Source organism: Medicago sativa, chromosome 5 (assembly GCF_051527215.1).
Source record: "Medicago sativa cultivar Bolivia chromosome 5, Bolivia_mono, whole genome shotgun sequence".
Classification (NCBI taxonomy): Eukaryota; Viridiplantae; Streptophyta; class Magnoliopsida; order Fabales; family Fabaceae; genus Medicago; species Medicago sativa.
Window position 1 is genome coordinate 56581430 of NC_140753.1, and position 18350 is coordinate 56599779.

The window sequence follows — 18350 nt, forward strand, 5'->3', positions numbered from 1 at the left end:
GACTACTTCCGGATTGTGGAAGGAACCAGTATAATTGCTTTGTGTCGTTCTTCTTCTCTCTCTCTGTTTTATTCCGCTGCATTTAGATTCTGATTACCACTTCATAAGCTGTCTCACTTAGCTTCTGACCAGTGTGTTCAGTTTGTAAGAGAAACGAAGAATTTTCCAAAAACACAATTCAACCCCCCTTCTTGTGTTTTTCTCACCTCAATGACGACATACAATACCTCTAAACTCAAACAATGAGCATTCACAACATACATCATGGCTGTCACGATCAAAAGAAACTTTAAGGATACGATCTTTTCTTCTATCCCCAGTTAACATCTCCTCCAACACGTGGTAAATAGCAAGATTACCTTCCACGATATTTAAGGAGGTAACACAATTCATTTTAGCTCTGAATTCAGCTTGAACCTCCTTAAACTTCGCATGAGTATATTCTTCTTGGAATTGCTTTTCGATCGACGAGCTTGACCCACAAGGAATTGTTGTGTCCATTGATTGAAAATCAGCTTCAAATTCTTTTTCTGCTCTACTTCTGAGAGCATTATCATATTGATTTACAAATGGATGCAAACTGGTTGTCGAATTGATATATCCATCAAAGAAAGCATGTATGCTCTCACTCCGTTGTGTTGTCGACATACCACCCCAAAAAGATTTTTTCAACATAATTGGCACCCATCTATGGCGCTCGTTGTACAACCCACTCATCCAATCATTATGTTCCAGCTCAAATTTGTTAACAAAATAACACCATTTTTCTTCGAATTCAAATGGTGTAAGTGAATCATAAACTGCTTCTTTCATTGCAAAATTAATATTCTTATATTTACCATATCTACTAAGCTTTTCAAGGATTTTGGTCATTATGCGCCGCAAACACCACCTATGTCTAGTAGTAGGGAATACTGACTGAATGGCATTTTGCATAGCCTTACATTGGTCAGTGATAATACCTGCAGGAACCTTCCCTTGCATACAACGAAGCCATGATTGAAAAAGCCACACAAAAGACTCTGTGTCTTCAGCTGAAACCAGACCACATCCAAGTAAAGTTGATTGACCATGGTGATTCACACCAACAAATGCAGCAAAAGGCATATCATATTTATTGGTCAAATACGTTGTATCGAAAGTCACAACATCCCCAAAATATTCATATGCAGCTCTGCTTCTTGCATCAGCCCAAAAACACGTTTCGTACATGAAAATATTCATCCAAATCACTACTACAAAAATGAGCTTATACAACGCTTTTTTTTTGCTTTAGATAGCGCTTTTGAAGCGCTACTGTAAATGGCGCTGGTAAAGGTAATATAGCGCTTTTTTTTTTTGTATAAAGCGCTAGCTAAAGTAGGGTTTATATAGTGCTTTATGTCAAAAAGCGCTAGCAGAGGTTCTCCTTAGATAGCGCTTTCGGAAAAAAAACGCTATCTAAGACAGGTTTAAAAACAGCGTTTTTGTTTTAAAAGCGCTAGGTAACAATATGTTTAGATAACGCTTTATAAAGGAAAAAAAAGCGCTAGAAGAAGCATTTATTTTGTTTTTATTTTTTTGTCAATTTTTTTTCCTTTGCAGATATCATTTTTTATTAATTTAAAGTAAAATATATATAAAGTCAAAAATTTAAAGGGAAATATATATAATTTTGGCACATTATAATTGAGACTATTATTTATCCAATAAAACTTAACCATATCATAAAAAATGTATGTATATATAGCATAAAAGTCATAAATGTATAGCCTCTAATATGGTAACATTGATATCTCTAAGAGTTACAACTAATTAGTTAACACAAAGATCAAAATCTTCTATGGTATCATACAGTCTTCATTTATCTTCTTGGTCTTCTCAACATTTTTATTCAAAACAAGCAGACAAATCATCATTCATTTTTCAAATTTCGTTCACTCTCCTCCACCTGAATCCTCCACCTGAATATATACCAGAAAACACCATTGAACAATAACACTATATTACTGATGACATGCTGTCATTACGTAATTTTTAGGACTTATTTTGACATTTTGATAGAGTTCTAAGCAACATTAAGTGCCCAGGAGATGATAAAAGCAACAAATTTGGAAGATCTGGAAGCTGCCAATCGTATTGCGATTTTCAGCATCGCAATACGATTTCTTGAAGTCAGAGACCATGTTTTTGAAGAAGCTGGATCGCAATACGATCCAGCTAATCGTGATACGATTTCAAGAAGGAGCAGAAAGTAATTTAAGGAGTAATGAAGCCATCGTAGTACGATTATTACAATCGTGGTGCGATTGTGGGCGATCCAGATTTGCCTATTTAAGCTGAAGTCAGTCTCAAACAAAGGGGATTACGATTTTGGAGAGCTAAAGTGCGATTTTAACACCCAGAAGGCTGCAGCGGAGAGGATTTCATCATCTCTAAACCAGTTTATGTATGTTTTAATTCTTCCATTGATTATGCTATTTGTAAACTCAATTATGAGTAGCTAAATCTCTTAGAGATTAGGTCGGAGATGAACCTATGTAACCCTAATTGATATTATGTTGCTGTGAAACTCTATTGTTTATTAATGAATTTCTAGTCTTTATTCAATTCAATTGTTCTTAATGCTTTTTATATCCTGATCAAATATAAACATGATTTTGTGAGAACGAATGACTACTGACCATAGCTTTCGACTTAGACCTAATTGAATTGTTCTGATAAATATGGTTAATCTAGGAATAGATAATCGTTTGTTAGTGATATTAGGTTAACGTTCGTAAAACCTTCAAGGATTATTAGACCACCTAAGGAATTAGGGGCTGTAGTTTAAGAAGAGGGTCCTAACTCAAGGGATTGATTAGGGCTAATTTGTTAACTATCGTGAAACTAGAAAATCATTGGTAATAATAGGTGCAGTAACCAATTAGGGGAAACATAGAGGATTCGAAGACCTGATCTCATCTCTCTCCATATTTTCTTAATCAAATCTTATTCTTTTATTTGATTTCATAAAATCAAACCCAATCTACTGCCTAGTGGCAAACAAAAATAAACCTTTATACATCCTACTTTTATAACGCGATTGAATTATTGAAGTTAAAAACAGTCCTCGTGGGAACGATATTTTTACTACTTCGATAGTATTTGGTGCACTTGCCAGAGATCTATCAAGTTTTTGGCGCCGCTGCCGGGGACTGTTGAATTATTTCAACAAGGCAATTACGTTATAATTTAGGGTTTTTGCAATTTACTTTTCTGTTTTTAATTTTTATTTTTCTGTTTTCATATTCACTTGATTACTTTGCGTTGTGCAGTGCTACTAAGGTATTTTGCTGTTTATGCGAGGTAAACAGAGCTCTGACGACTTAGAGTACGATCCGGAAATTGAAAGGACTGCTAGAGCACTTCGGAAAGCTGTCCGATCGCAAAGGTTAGCTCAGTCCGTTCCACCGGGTGTTCGAGAACAAGTACCGGAGCAACTCTCAAGTGAATCTGAAACAATCTCTTCTCCTAAATCTGCAACTATGGAAGGGGAAGGAGTTGTACCACCAAGACCTAAGCTTGGAGACTACGGGTTAGCCACTCATCGCGGTCAACTGACCCACACTTTTCAACCAGCTAACCCCGTAGCGTTCGACATCAAGACAACTGTCCTCAACGGTTTGAGGGACAAGCAATTCGATGGGACTGAAGCTATGAGTCCTCATGAACACTTGAGCCGTTTTGCTGAAACCTGCGAGTTTTGTGTGCAACCAGCCACCGTGACTGAAGCACAAAAGAAGTTAAGGCTATTCCCTTTCACCTTGACGGGAAGAGCAAAAGATTGGTTGTTAACAATTCCAAACGGGACTGTCCAAACATGGGAAGAGTTAGAGCTGAAGTTCTTGGAGAAATATTTCCCTATGTCTAAATATTGGGACAAGAAGATGGAGATCTCTAACTTCAAGCAAGGAGAAGGTGAATCATTGTATGATGCTTGGGAGCGATTCAATTTGCTTCTTAAGAGATGCCCTAATCATGAGTTCACCGAGAAACAATACCTCCAAATCTTTACTGAGGGGGTGACACCAAACACAAGAATGTTCTTAGATGCTTCCGCGGGAGGTAGTCTCAAGAGCAAAACTGATCATGAAGTCCAAGCTTTGATAGAAAACATGGCTGGAAATGAGTATCGTGCTGAAGCTAAGAAGAAGGAAAGAGGAGTGTTTGGAGTGAGTGAACAAACTGCTATCCTTGCTAACCAAGCAGCTATGAACAAACAGATCGAAGCTCTAACTAAGGAGCTTCAAGGCTTCACTTTGGCTCAAAAGCAACAACAAGTAGCTGCAATCAAGTGTGACTTATGTGGTGAAGAACATCCCAACGGTGAATGTGTTCCAGAAGGATCAAATGAAGAAGCTAACTTCATGGGAGGTTATCAAAGGCAGAATCAATACTACAATTCAGGCATCAACAAGCATCCCAATCTAAGCTACTCAAATAACAATGCTTTGAACTCTCAGATGCTCACTCCTCCTCAACAACAGCAAAGAAAGCCATCAGCTCTTGAGGAAACTATGATGAATTTCATGAAGATGACTCAAGGCAACTTTGAAGAGATGAAGAAGAGTCAAGAAGCTGAAAGAAAGAACAATGAAGCTTCTAGGAAGCTGCTAGAAACTCAACTGGGGCAATTAGCTAAGCAATTGGCTGAACAAAACAAAGGCGGATTCTCAGGTAACACTAAAGACAACCCTAAGAATGAGTCTTGTAATGTTATTGAATTGAGGAGCAAAAAGGTTTTGGCACCTTTAGTTCCAAAAGCTCCAAAGAAGGTTGATGATGTAGTTGAGGTGGAGGAGAATGATGTAGTTGAAAAAAATGATGAGGGCGTAGTTGAAAAAGAAAATGATCATGGAGTAGTTGAAAACGAAAGGAAGAAAAAAACAGAGGGAGAAAAAAGTGAGAAGTTAATTGATGAAGATTCAATCTTGAGGAAGTCGAAGAGTCAAATTTTGAAAGATGGAGACAAACCACAGGTTATTCCATCATATGTGAAGCTTCCATATCCCCACATATCCAAGAAGAAGGAAAAGGATGAAGGCCAATTCAAGAAGTTCATGCAACTTTTCTCACAACTTCAGGTGAACATTCCTTTCGGTGAAGCTCTTGATCAAATGCCGTTGTATGCTAAGTTCATGAAAGACTTGTTGACTAAACGAAGGAAGCCTAAGGATGATGAGAACATAGCACTTTCTGAGAATTGTAGTGCTATTCTTCAAAAGAAGCTGCCACCTAAGCTGAAGGATCCTGGTGCTTTTACTATCCCTTGTTCAATTGGACCGGTAGACATTGGAAGAGCTTTATGTGACTTGGGAGCAAGTATAAATCTGATGCCTCTTTCAATGATGAAGAAGCTTAAGTGTGGGGAACCAAAACCAACAAGAATGACCATCACTTTAGCTGATCGGTCAATCTCTTATCCTTTCGGTATACTTGAAGATGTGCTAGTCAAGGTTAATGACTTGGTATTTCCAGCAGATTTTGTGATCTTAGATATGGCTGAAGATGAAGATATGCCACTCATTCTAGGAAGACCATTCCTTGCAACTGGCCGTGCTTTGATTGATATTGAGAAAGGAGAGCTAATGTTGAGATTCCATAAGGAGCAAGTAGTGTTTAATATATTTGAGGCCATGAAGCACAAAGATGAAAATCCAAAGTGTTATCGGATTGACATTGTTGAAGAAATAGTTAAAGATGACTCTTGTGAACATCAACCAACACACCCTCTTGAACGTGCAATTGTGAATTCTATAGCAAAAGGTGAAGATGATGAAGATCCAGAAGTAAGTGATTGTGTGAAGCAACTAGCAGCAAGCAAGCAAGAGTTGGGTCCGGTAAAAATAGAAGAATTAATGGGTAAGCACTCTATAGATGCTCCTATTTTGAGTGGAGAAGGAGAGAAAAATCCAGAATTAAAAGAACTCCCTTCTCACTTGAAATATGTTTTTCTCACTAAGGATGCCTCTAAACCAGTAATCATCAGCAATACCTTGACACCTTTGGAAGAAAAAAAATTAATGAGGGTGTTAAGAGACAATCAAGGAGCTTTGGGGTGGAACATTTCTGATTTAAAGGGTATTAGTCCAGCTTATTGCATGCATAAAATACACATGGAGGCTGAATACAAACCGGTGGTTCAACCTCAAAGGAGACTTAACCCAACAATGAAGGAAGTGGTAAAGAAAGAGGTGCTGAAGTTACTAGATGCAGGTATGATCTACCCTATCTCAGATAGCTCGTGGGTAAGTCCAGTTCATGTGGTACCCAAGAAAGGAGGAATGACGGTGGTAGCAAATGAAAAGAATGAATTGATACCTACCCGCACCGTCACTGGTTGGAGAATGTGTATAGACTACCGGAGGTTGAATACCGCAACAAGGAAAGACCACTTTCCATTACCATTCATGGATCAAATGATTGAGAGATTGGCTGGCCAAGCCTTTTATTGCTTCTTGGATGGGTATTCAGGGTATAATCAAATTGCAGTGGCTCCGGAAGATCAAGAAAAGACTGCCTTCACTTGTCCATTCGGTGTGTTTGCTTATCGAAGGATGCCCTTTGGGCTGTGTAATGCGCCAGCAACCTTTCAAAGGTGCATGCTTTCCATCTTCTCTGATATGATAGAAAAGAACATCGAGGTATTTATGGACGACTTTTCTGTTTTTGGTAAGTCTTTTGATCAATGCTTGTTCCATTTAAACGCTGTACTTAAAAGATGCACTGAAACTAACCTTGTTTTGAATTGGGAAAAATGTCATTTTATGGTAACTGAAGGTATAGTTTTGGGGCATAAAATAAGTGCTAAAGGCATTGAGGTGGACCAAGCTAAGATAGAGGTTATAGAAAAACTTCCTCCACCAATCAATGTTAAAGGAGTGAGGAGTTTCCTGGGGCATGCCGGTTTCTATCGGCGGTTCATAAAAGACTTTTCTAAAATTTCCAAACCCCTCTGTAACCTCTTGGTCAAAGAAAACGAGTTTAATTTTGATTCTGAATGTCTAAATGCTTTTTCTTTGATTAAAAACAAGTTGGTGACTGCACCAATAATCATTGCACCCGATTGGGATTTACCTTTTGAACTTATGTGTGATGCAAGTGATTATGCTGTTGGTGCAGTACTAGGCCAACGCAAGAACAAATTTTTCCATGCAATTTACTATGCAAGCAAGGTTTTGAATGAAAATCAAGTTAACTATTCCACAACTGAAAAGGAATTGCTTGCTGTAATCTTCGCATTGGAAAAATTTCGTTCTTATCTAATAGGCTCCAAAGTCATTGTTTTTACAGATCATGAAGCTCTCAAATATCTCTTAACTAAAGGGGATTCAAAGCCTCGACTGTTGAGGTGGATCCTATTATTGCAAGAATTTGATCTTGAAATTCGTGACAAGAAGGGAGTCGAGAACGTGGTAGCTGACCACCTCTCAAGGCTGGAAAATGATGAGGTAACAAAGAAGGAGAAGGCCATCAAGGCCGAGTTCCCTGATGAACAGCTGTTTGCTATTGGAGAAAGACCTTGGTTTGCTGACATGGCAAACTTTAAGGCCGGTAACATAGTTCCTGATGATATGACCTATCCTCAGAGGAAAAAGTTCTTCAAAGATGCGAACCACTACTTGTGGGATGACCCTTATCTGTTTAAGGTAGGTACTGACGGTTTGATTAGACGCTGTGTTGCAGGTGAGGAAGCACATAGTATCATGTGGCACTGCCATAGCTCAGCTTATGGAGGCCACCACAGTGGAGAAAGAACAGCTGCAAAAATTTTGCAAAGTGGATTCTGGTGGCCCACCCTTTTCAAAGATTGCCACGACTTTGTCACAAGATGTGACAGATGCCAAAGGACAGGTAACATATCAAAGAGGAATGAAATGCCCCTAAAAGGAATCATTGAAGTTGAACCATTTGATTGTTGGGGTATTGATTTTATGGGACCATTCCCTTCCTCTTACTCTCATCTTCATATTCTAGTCTGTGTTGATTATGTCACAAAGTGGGTTGAAGCGATACCATGTGTTGCTAATGATGCCAAAACGGTTGTCAACTTCCTTCAAAAGAATATTTTCACTAGGTTTGGAACCCCTAGAGTATTGATCAGTGATGGGGGGAAGCATTTTTGCAATAATTTTCTTGAAAATGTGCTCAAAAAGTATAACATTAAGCACAAAGTTGCAACTCCCTACCACCCACAAACTAGTGGTCAAGCAGAGGTTTCAAACCGACAGCTGAAACAGATTCTGGAGAAGACAGTTGCGTCAAATAGGAAAGATTGGTCTAGGAAGTTAGATGACGCACTGTGGGCATATAGGACAGCCTTTAAGACCCATCTTGGGTTCTCACCCTATCAGTTAGTATATGGGAAGGCATGTCATCTTCCAGTCGAGCTAGAACATAAAGCTTATTGGGCCATTAAGGCCTTAAATTTTGATCAAGTAGCCGCTGGTAAGAAAAGAATTTTGAAACTTAATGAACTTGAGGAGATGAGGCTTAGAGCGTATGAAAATGCACTCATCTATAAAGCCAGGACAAAAAGGTATCATGACAAAAACTTAGTGCCTAGGGATATTAACTGTGGACAACTAGTTTTGTTATATAATTCCAGGTTGAAGCTGTTTCCTGGGAAGCTCAAGTCAAAATGGTCTGGACCATTCTTGGTCAAAAGTGTGTCACCATATGGAGCTGTTGAACTAGTGACACCTGAAGGAGACCGAAGTTTCAAAGTAAATGGACAAAGAGTTAAACCATACCTAGGTGGCGACCTACCTAAAGGAAGGGTGGCACTCATTCTGAAGGACCTCTGAAGATCCTTAGCAGTCAAGCTAGTGACGATAAAGAAGCGCTGGGTGGGAGGCAACCCACTAGATTTACTTTGTTTTTCAATGCTTTCAGTTTTTATTTTCGTTTTAATGTCAAAGTCCATTGAACTTATCTCCCTATTGTAATTGCTCCTGCACTTGTTTATTATTGACGAATTTGTTTTGCTTCATGTGACCTATTCCAGTTTAGTAACAGTTGTCTGATGAAACGGTATTCTAAAAGTTCAAAAGGAGGGGTGACTTGATTCAAAGGCGAAGTGTACGGCGTTGCTAGGTAGTCACATACTCCCACAAATCTCAGCCATAAGGTTCATTGCCAAACTTGTTTTTCAATTTACTTATATATTTAGATTAGTTTTCCATGCAACTACATTTCTAGAACTTGCATTGTTTCTCTATTATTGATTGGTCTTTGTCAATTACACACTGAGGCAAAAGTGCTTGGTCCTGTGAGCCTTTTTGAAGCCTACCCTGTTTTAATTTGTTGAATTTATCCTTTCTTAACCAATTGTGAGCCGGTAGGATTAGAACTTTTTGTTCGGTGACAAACTACATTACAAGCCTAGAGACTTTTAGGACTTGTCCCTTAATGTATTTTCTGAGTTAAGGCATTGTAGAATGTTGCTAAAGATTAAGTTTGGGGTTGCTATTGGAATTTGCAACCAACTAAGTTTGGGGTGGGGGTACTAGAGAATAAGAGAACAAAAATGAAAAAAAAAAAAAAAAAAAGAGAAGAAATTGTCATGCAAAATACACACAAAAATGGTGTATCAAAAAAAAAAGAGATTGAATGAGGACAAAGGGACAAAACATTGAAAATCCGAGTAACTTCAAACTCGAATATCCCTAAATGTTAAAAATACTCTCTAGTACCTTTGCATTGATTGTTATTCCACAAGGTGAATGAACGAAGGATTGAATTTTGTGCTTTAACTTCCGTAGGAATGCCTAACTCAAATTTTGTGTAGCCTACTTATCCAAATATATCCCACCTTTCACCTAAGCCCCGTTATAACCCTAAAGACCTCAAAAGTGTGTAATGATATTGACTTTGATTGATGTTTAGAAACTTTTCAAGCGTATGGTAATATGTAGACCTGCATGTCGACTGGTAGAACCCTATTTCATATTGATGCGTGGAGTTGTGAATTGGTGGATGCGAACAAGTCAAACTAGCTCATCTTTAGCTAGAAGGAGAATGAACTTTTGGGTACTATCGTTTTGTCAGGTAACTGTTATTTTACTGTCGTTTGTCACTGTTGCAAGCAAATTCCTTGAGGACAAGGAATGGTTTAAGTTTGGGGTTGTGATGACATGCTGTCATTACGTAATTTTTAGGACTTATTTTGACATTTTGATAGAGTTCTAAGCAACATTAAGTGCCCAGGAGATGATAAAAGCAACAAATTTGGAAGATCTGGAAGCTGCCAATCGTATTGCGATTTTCAGCATCGCAATACGATTTCTTGAAGTCAGAGACCATGTTTTTGAAGAAGCTGGATCGCAATACGATCCAGCTAATCGTGATACGATTTCAAGAAGGAGCAGAAAGTAATTTAAGGAGTAATGAAGCCATCGTAGTACGATTATTACAATCGTGGTGCGATTGTGGGCGATCCAGATTTGCCTATTTAAGCTGAAGTCAGTCTCAAACAAAGGGGATTACGATTTTGGAGAGCTAAAGTGCGATTTTAACACCCAGAAGGCTGCAGCGGAGAGGATTTCATCATCTCTAAACCAGTTTATGTATGTTTTAATTCTTCCATTGATTATGCTATTTGTAAACTCAATTATGAGTAGCTAAATCTCTTAGAGATTAGGTCGGAGATGAACCTATGTAACCCTAATTGATATTATGTTGCTGTGAAACTCTATTGTTTATTAATGAATTTCTAGTCTTTATTCAATTCAATTGTTCTTAATGCTTTTTATATCCTGATCAAATATAAACATGATTTTGTGAGAACGAATGACTACTGACCATAGCTTTCGACTTAGACCTAATTGAATTGTTCTGATAAATATGGTTAATCTAGGAATAGATAATCGTTTGTTAGTGATATTAGGTTAACGTTCGTAAAACCTTCAAGGATTATTAGACCACCTAAGGAATTAGGGGCTGTAGTTTAAGAAGAGGGTCCTAACTCAAGGGATTGATTAGGGCTAATTTGTTAACTATCGTGAAACTAGAAAATCATTGGTAATAATAGGTGCAGTAACCAATTAGGGGAAACATAGAGGATTCGAAGACCTGATCTCATCTCTCTCCATATTTTCTTAATCAAATCTTATTCTTTTATTTGATTTCATAAAATCAAACCCAATCTACTGCCTAGTGGCAAACAAAAATAAACCTTTATACATCCTACTTTTATAACGCGATTGAATTATTGAAGTTAAAAACAGTCCTCGTGGGAACGATATTTTTACTACTTCGATAGTATTTGGTGCACTTGCCAGAGATCTATCAATTACATTAAAGATAAATTCAAAGTACTACTGTACAAATTAAAGCAAGATTATAAATTAAAACAATTACCACTTCTAGCAAATATATTTAGAAACATGAAACCCACCTTATCATAAAAAAATATCATATAACTTTTAGGTTGATCATGAACTGACACCATTCTTCTTGGATTTCACTTAGTTTATGTTTTAAGTATGTCACACACTTGAAACCATCAATATACTGCATATTATAAGAAAAAATAACCATGTTACTTAATAAACTTAATTATATACAAATATTATACTTTAATATAAAAATAACATACCAGCTTTGGAATCTCATTTAGTTTTGAAATGAGATTCTCTTTCATAAACCTCATCACAAAGTACCCGCAATCTATACCATTTTCTTGGCAAAGACACTACAAAAAATAAAATAAGTAATTGTATCAATAAAATTATTTAGATTATTCATACACTAATTTTTTAAGGTTGCTATGTTATATTATTAAACATGTACTCGGACCCATGATATGTTGTTAAATTAATGTAAACTTAGGTTACATATATATATATATATATATACACACACACATACGTGTCAAACTTGTCTAGGCATTCTACTATCAACCTAACTCCCTAAAAGATTAACACTTTAATTGCTTGAAGGAACTACTGTTTCATCAAATCAATTGTGGAATAGGTCAATAGAATGACACAAGAAAGGGACTCAATCCTCAATGACATATAAGTAGGCGATTGGACCTATATGAAATTGCAGCCATAGAGATTGATGTCATTAGCCAAAAAGATGAATGAGAAACCCAATCCAAGATTGCATGGCCTATTGTCAACTCAATAAGATCATATTGATCAATGAAATAGGATTAGCAGGACTATTTCATAATGGACACAAAAGATAAAGTGTTGGTTACCATGACCATGATCTAACTCACGTGTTTTATACTCCAAAAAGCCGTATGTCTAAGGCCTCAGTTTACAAAAATTGTACTTGAGGGCAAAAGTTAGCAGAACAAAATTAATAAAATAAGTATAGCAACTAAGTAAATAGTAGCAGCTTGTTAAACAGAAACAAAAGTTATGTCAATCAAAAGCCCAAATTCAGTTTCACAACACAATTTCAGTTTCCATTGATAAATTATCCTAACTACTAACACTGCAGTCTTAACTTTAGTTTAAACCCTAAAACTCTAAAACATCAAATATGAAGAATTGAAGATTAATTGAGTGAAATTGAATTGACAAAGGAATGGTAAGGAAAGAATTAAGATTGAATGAAAAAAGACGGAAACCGGTCGACGGCACAACGGTGAGAGGTGGTGGTCGTACCATAGGCTGTATGTGATGAATGAATCGAAGGGGAGAGACATGGTGGTTCTGGAATGAATGGATGGTGAGAGTGATGACTGAATGGAAGCAGAGAGGCGGTTACGGAATGAATCACGATCTAAGAAAGTTTTTGAGGAAGTAATTAAAAAAAAGATTTTAGTTGAATTTTTCTATTTTTTTGGAGGATGAAACAAAATAGCTCCGTTAGTTTTTTTTTATAAAGAAAGTTAGTTTTTTTTTTTATAAGGAAAAATAGCTCTTTTAGTTAATTATAGTGTTTTTAAAAAATAAAAAAAACATAGAATTCCAAGGATCGAAAAAATAAAAAAAAACATAAAATTTTGGACGATCAAACAAAATAGCTCCGATAGTTTTTTTTTATAAAGAAAGTTAGTTTTTTTTTATAAAGAAAAATAGCTCTTTTAGTTAATTATAGTGTTTTTAAAAAATAAAAAAAACGTAGAATTCCAAGGATCGAAAAAAAAAAAACATAGAATTCCAAGGTGACAAGCGACCTGGAACTTAAGCCGAACAAACTTAACCGCTAGGCTGAAGTAAATCAATTAATATATAGCGCTTTTCTTCAAATATAAACGCTGCCTTTAGTCAAACATATGCTAGCGCTTTGAAAACGCTATTTAAGGTTGAGCCATAAATAGCGCTTCCTATAATAAGCGCTACTGTTAAATAATCCAGAATTTTTTTAAAATTTATTATTTTTTAAACGAGCATATGCTGACGTTTTGCAAATAAAGTGCTATATATAGTTAGTATTAAAGATAGCGCTTTTTGTAAAAAAGTGCTATCTAAGACCTCCGTATTTCAATATATAGTTCTTTAGTGTTTAAAGCGCTATTAACAAGGCGCTATTTTTTCCATATTTTGTAGTAGTGAATCTATATCATAGAAGAAATTTGTATTTTGCTCCCTCATTCGACAAAAATAATTTAGCAATGCTTTGTCGTCTCCTCCTTTTCCAATGATACGCCTTTCTCTATTAACATAATTCCTAACATCTCTTTCACAAAATGCTACATTTTCATAACCTCCAGCGTCTCTAACAATAGTCTGAAAAGTCTTGTTGATCCTCACGCCTGCTTCATCATTGATTTGGATTGTTCTCTTTGCATGCATGTTCATATTTTTGTTTGCCTTGAATAACCTTGACTTAGTGGGGCTAATTGTGTGAGAGTGGTTAGGTTCAAACTTTTTAATATACCATAATTCATCTTTTCCCAACTTAGCAGTAATCTTTGCAGGACAACTTTTCCTTTTAGTCGGAAGTGTCTTCAATGTACATGGTACTCCTGACACATGATGTCCTTCTCTTGAGCAAGATAGCATGAAGTACTTGAGATTCCCATCCTCTCCTTTCTTTGATGTTCTAATCTTCCAATCAAAACCCTTTTTAGCAGCATATTATTTATAAAATGATTTCACCTCCTCTACAGATGAAAAGGACATCCCTGATGAAGGCTCGCAACTTGCTTGTTCACCACTAAAGCTATAAACTCCATTAGCTTCACCATCAAAACCATCACAAACATCAAAATTGTTTGGACTATCCATAAACTTTCAATAATGAGTGCTAACCAAATCTACACAAATTACCCTAATTAGATCACTCATAAATTATGCCTGAAAAAATCATTTTCATCTCAATAACAACAAATTATGTCTCAAAAAATCATTTCAATCTCAATAGCAACAAATTTATGTCTCAAAATATCATTTTCATGTCAATAACAACATTTAATTCTTCCCTAAAAAAAAAAAAAACAACATTTAATTCTTAAAAGGGAAGTGGGGCTATGATTTTTTTCCCCAACCAATGTCATCATCAAAAGAAACTTCTAAATCCTTTCTCTTTTTTCTTTTTGCTGAAAAAAAATACCATCCCTAAATATATAGAAAAAGTCGCAAAATTGGAATAAAGACATTGATCTATATACAATACTAACCTCTTGTAACAAAGTTAGACTTGAACATCTTCAACAAGTAACATTAACTAAAAAAAACCAGTACATGAACATAGTTCTTCACTTGGAGCTATTGGTGAAGAGAGTGGAAGATTGGTTAACAAATCTAGAGGGATGGGTTAAATGAAGAAACCGTAAATGAGAGAGGAAGATTTTTTTTTTCTTTCTAAAATAATGAGAGAGGAAAGTGTTGATTGACATTAAAGAATAAAAATTGGAGAGAGCGGGAATATAGAGGGGCAAATTGGAGAGGGCGGGAACTTACTTAACATAGAAAGAGAAAATAATAATTTTTTATTGCTCTAAGCATACGGTGTAAAGAAAGTTGTAAAAATTTGGATGTTAGTATATCATTGCTCTTTTGATTAGTATCCGCAGTAAGATCCAAAGCTGTCTTAAAGTCAGATTATAATAAGAACTAGATTAAATTTGCTAAAAAAAAAAAAAAAAAAACTAGATTAGACACTTATCTATAATTGTTAGTATAGTATATACATAAATCAACTAATCACAAACCCACTCAACTCTCACCAAGCCATTTCTCCAGCAATGAATATCTCCGACTCCAGCAACGCCGTATGTCACATAGTGGCGATGCCATTTCCAGGAAGAGGACACATCAACCCCATGCTAAGCTTCTGCAAAATCCTAACCTCTCATAAACCCAACAACCTTCTCATCACCTTCGTACTCACAGAAGAGTGGCTCACCTTCATCGGCGCCGATCCAAAGCCAGAATCCATCCGCTTCGCCACCATTCCCAACGTGATCCCGCCGGAGCGGGAGAAAGCTGGAGATTTTCCTGGTTTCTATGAAGCTGTCATGACGAAGATGGAAGCACCGTTTGAGAAGCTTCTTGATCAGCTTGAGTTGCCGGTGGATGTGATTGTTGGTGATGTTGAGTTGCGGTGGCCTGTTGGTGTTGGTAATCGGAGGAATGTTCCGGTGGCGGCGTTTTGGACTATGTCTGCTTCGTTTTACTCTATGCTGCATTATCTTGATGTGTTTTCAAGAAATCATCACTTAACAGTTGATAAATTGGGTAATTACTTATTTGTAGAAGTAGAACTATGCTTAATATAGGAACTAATCTTTTTCTAGAAAAAAAAAAAAAATGGAACATCACTAGATGAAACAAGTCAATGAAAGGTCAAACATCACTAATATTTAATATTTAGTGTTAAATATGATTCTTATGATTAGTGTTATTTAAGGTCTGTTTGAATTGGCTTATTTGAGTTTGTCTATTTGCATAAGCACTTGTGACATTGTTATGAAGAACTTATGAAACCAACTTATGACATGTTAGTGTTTGTCAACTTTTTTCCACTTATTTTCATAAGCTCTTCAAGATAGATTATGAAACCAGTTCATAATTTATTTAAAATCTGTTTGACTTTATTTTATGTTTTATTATAGAAATAGATTATTCATAAGCGCTTATATGATGAATACTTATCCTATAAGCGGCAAAATAAGTTGTTTATCCAGACAGAGCCTTAGTATTAATGTGTTAATACTTAGTTAAGGTTTATAGTTCCTTCATTTTTCTTTTGTCTTTTTTCTTAGATAGGAAAATTTAGGTTAAGTGTGAACTTGTCATGTTTAAGACAGGTAATTTCAAATCAAAATATTCATTCCAGTCTTTCTCTTGCTAATTTTTAAAACATGAAGTTAAACTAAATACTGCATTGGTCAAGGTGTACCAACAATGTAGAAAAGCCACAAAATTATGAATTGTAAATTAGGGATTTAGCAGGAAATTATTTAGCAATAAGCTAGTAAGTAATGACAAGGATATTTATTTTAGTATTTACTCTTCAATCTCTATAAGTGGTGATTGGACATAATATTATAATTATAATGCAATTGTACATTAGTGCATGTCTGATCTGTGCTGTTTTAAAATTATGCAGGTGAACAAGCAGAGAACATCCCAGGAATTTCTTCACTTCATCTAGAAGACGTTCAAACTGTACTTCGCAAAAACGATCATCGAGTTTTGCAGCTTGCGTTGGGATGCATTTCCAAGGTGCCTAAAGCGAATTATCTTCTTCTCACCACAGTCCAAGAGTTAGAAGCTGAAACAATTGATTCTCTGAAATCTATATTCCCCTTTCCAATCTATCCTATTGGCCCTTCAATACCTTATTTAGATCTCGAAGAAAAAAATTCAGCGAACAGTGATCATAGCCACGACTATATAAAATGGCTAGATTCTCAGCCATCTGAATCAGTATTATACATTTCTTTAGGTAGTTTCCTTTCAGTGTCTAATGCCCAAATGGACGAAATAGTTGAAGCACTAAACAATAGCGGAATTCGATACCTTTATGTGGCTCGCGGTGAAACGTTGCGATTAAAAGACAAGTGTGGAGATAAAGGCATGGTGATACCATGGTGTGATCAACTGAAAGTGTTGTCTCATTCTTCTATAGGTGGATTTTGGAGCCATTGTGGATGGAATTCAACCTTGGAAACTGTTTTTGCTGGTGTACCAATTTTGACATTCCCTCTTTTCCTGGATCAAGTTCCTAATAGTACTCAAATTGTTGATGAATGGAAAAATGGGTGGAAGGTAGAGATACAATCAAAGTTGGAGAGTGATGTGATTCTTGCAAAAGAAGATATAGAAGAGTTGGTTAAGAGGTTTATGGATCTTGAAAGCCAAGAGGGAAAGAAAATTAGAGATAGAGCGAGAGAACTGAAGGTTATGTGTCGTAAAGCGATTGGTAAAGGTGGATCTTCAGATAGGAACCTCGACGCATTTATCAGTAACATTTCATCTTGAAGGTCACTGATACCACCGGTGTCTAGTGCAAATGATTGGTGCGTAGTGTGTGTTATAAACCATATGGTACCAATTTTGATTCCGACGAATGAAACAAAATTCCAGGTCACTGATTTGCTGAGTAGGTTTGGTTTAGTTACTCAAATAAGCAATGCATTAATGGGATGCAGGGTATTGTAATTGAATGTATTTGGCTTAGTAATGTTGAAAATTGGCATAAAAAAGTGTAACCGAATTGTTATTTGAAAGATGAATTTGTACTTGTACATTTAGCAGTTTGATCATATAAGCAAACTGCAGTATTTATCATTATGTGTAATTACTCATCAATGTTGAATAGTAGGGTAAGCATACTTTTCTTAAAGAAGCATACAGTTGCATACTTGCTGAAGATAATGTTTTGATTGGCATTTAGCACTATTTTTATATAATAAAAAAAATCCATAAGGGTGGATTACAATCGGCTATAATTGGACTGATTTAAATGTTATCATACTTAATTTTGAAGTGATATAGATAGATGTACAACAAGCTATATAATTTTAAAATGTCCACATGTAGCTAGTGTCTATTTTGTTAATATGTAAGTCTTGAATTTCAAATCTTAAAAAAAGACCAAACACCTAATCACTTGAAAAACAAATAGGAGTTGTCTTTCAAGTATTTTGCAACTTGCGATTTTACGATTTTCAATTTTGCTCTTCCCTTTGGACCTTAAGCAAAATCCCGATTTTGATAACCATGGTTCCAAATTCCAATGTAAAATCTCTAGATCTCTACCGCAATCTCTCGTACTTTGTTATGGTAAAATCATTACAGTTTTAGGGTAAAGGCTCATTTCATCTTCTCCCACCACAATACATAAAGCAGGAAGAGAATAATATGTAGGTTAGTCAACCAAACTAACATGGTATTGGAGTGTTTATTTATCCATCT

At 36.0% G+C, this 18350-nt stretch overlaps 1 protein-coding gene, 1 long non-coding RNA gene, 1 other non-coding gene and 2 pseudogenes across 3 annotated transcripts; 1 reads left to right on the forward strand and 4 right to left on the reverse strand.

The window, feature by feature from the left end:
- Positions 1 to 207: 207 nt before the first annotated feature.
- On the reverse strand, positions 208 to 1107 carry LOC146923312 (protein FAR-RED IMPAIRED RESPONSE 1 pseudogene; annotated as a pseudogene).
- A 542-nt stretch (positions 1108 to 1649) lies between these two features.
- LOC146923313 (uncharacterized) lies at positions 1650 to 11514 on the reverse strand. The gene is made up of 2 exons (XR_015012888.1): positions 11420 to 11514; positions 1650 to 1943 (listed from the first exon to the last, which is right to left on the reverse strand). It is a non-coding gene; the product is annotated as an uncharacterized LOC146923313 (long non-coding RNA).
- On the reverse strand, positions 3900 to 4006 carry LOC146923314 (small nucleolar RNA R71). Its single transcript, XR_015013036.1, has one exon. It is a non-coding gene; the product is annotated as a small nucleolar RNA R71 (small nucleolar RNA).
- Positions 11515 to 13499: 1985 nt separating the features above from the next.
- Positions 13500 to 14213, reverse strand: LOC146923315 (protein FAR-RED IMPAIRED RESPONSE 1-like; annotated as a pseudogene).
- An 890-nt stretch (positions 14214 to 15103) lies between these two features.
- On the forward strand, positions 15104 to 17781 carry LOC146923316 (UDP-glycosyltransferase 87A1-like). Its single transcript, XM_085716078.1, has 2 exons — positions 15104 to 15665; positions 16540 to 17781. Exons 1-2 carry the CDS (start codon positions 15173 to 15175, stop codon positions 17412 to 17414), a joined length of 1368 nt encoding a protein of 455 aa, XP_085572204.1. The 5' UTR covers positions 15104 to 15172; the 3' UTR covers positions 17415 to 17781.
- Positions 17782 to 18350: the final 569 nt, after the last annotated feature.

What these genes read in the sequence shown, in the direction of transcription:
- LOC146923316 (XM_085716078.1), top strand. Translation starts at nt 15,173, where the DNA reads ATGAATATCTCCGACTCCAGCAACGCCGTATGTCACATAGTGGCGATG. An exon ending in CTTAACAGTTGATAAATTGG is followed by an intron (nt 15,666 to 16,539) that starts GTAATTACTTAT and finishes AAAATTATGCAG; the next exon opens with GTGAACAAGCAGAGAACATC.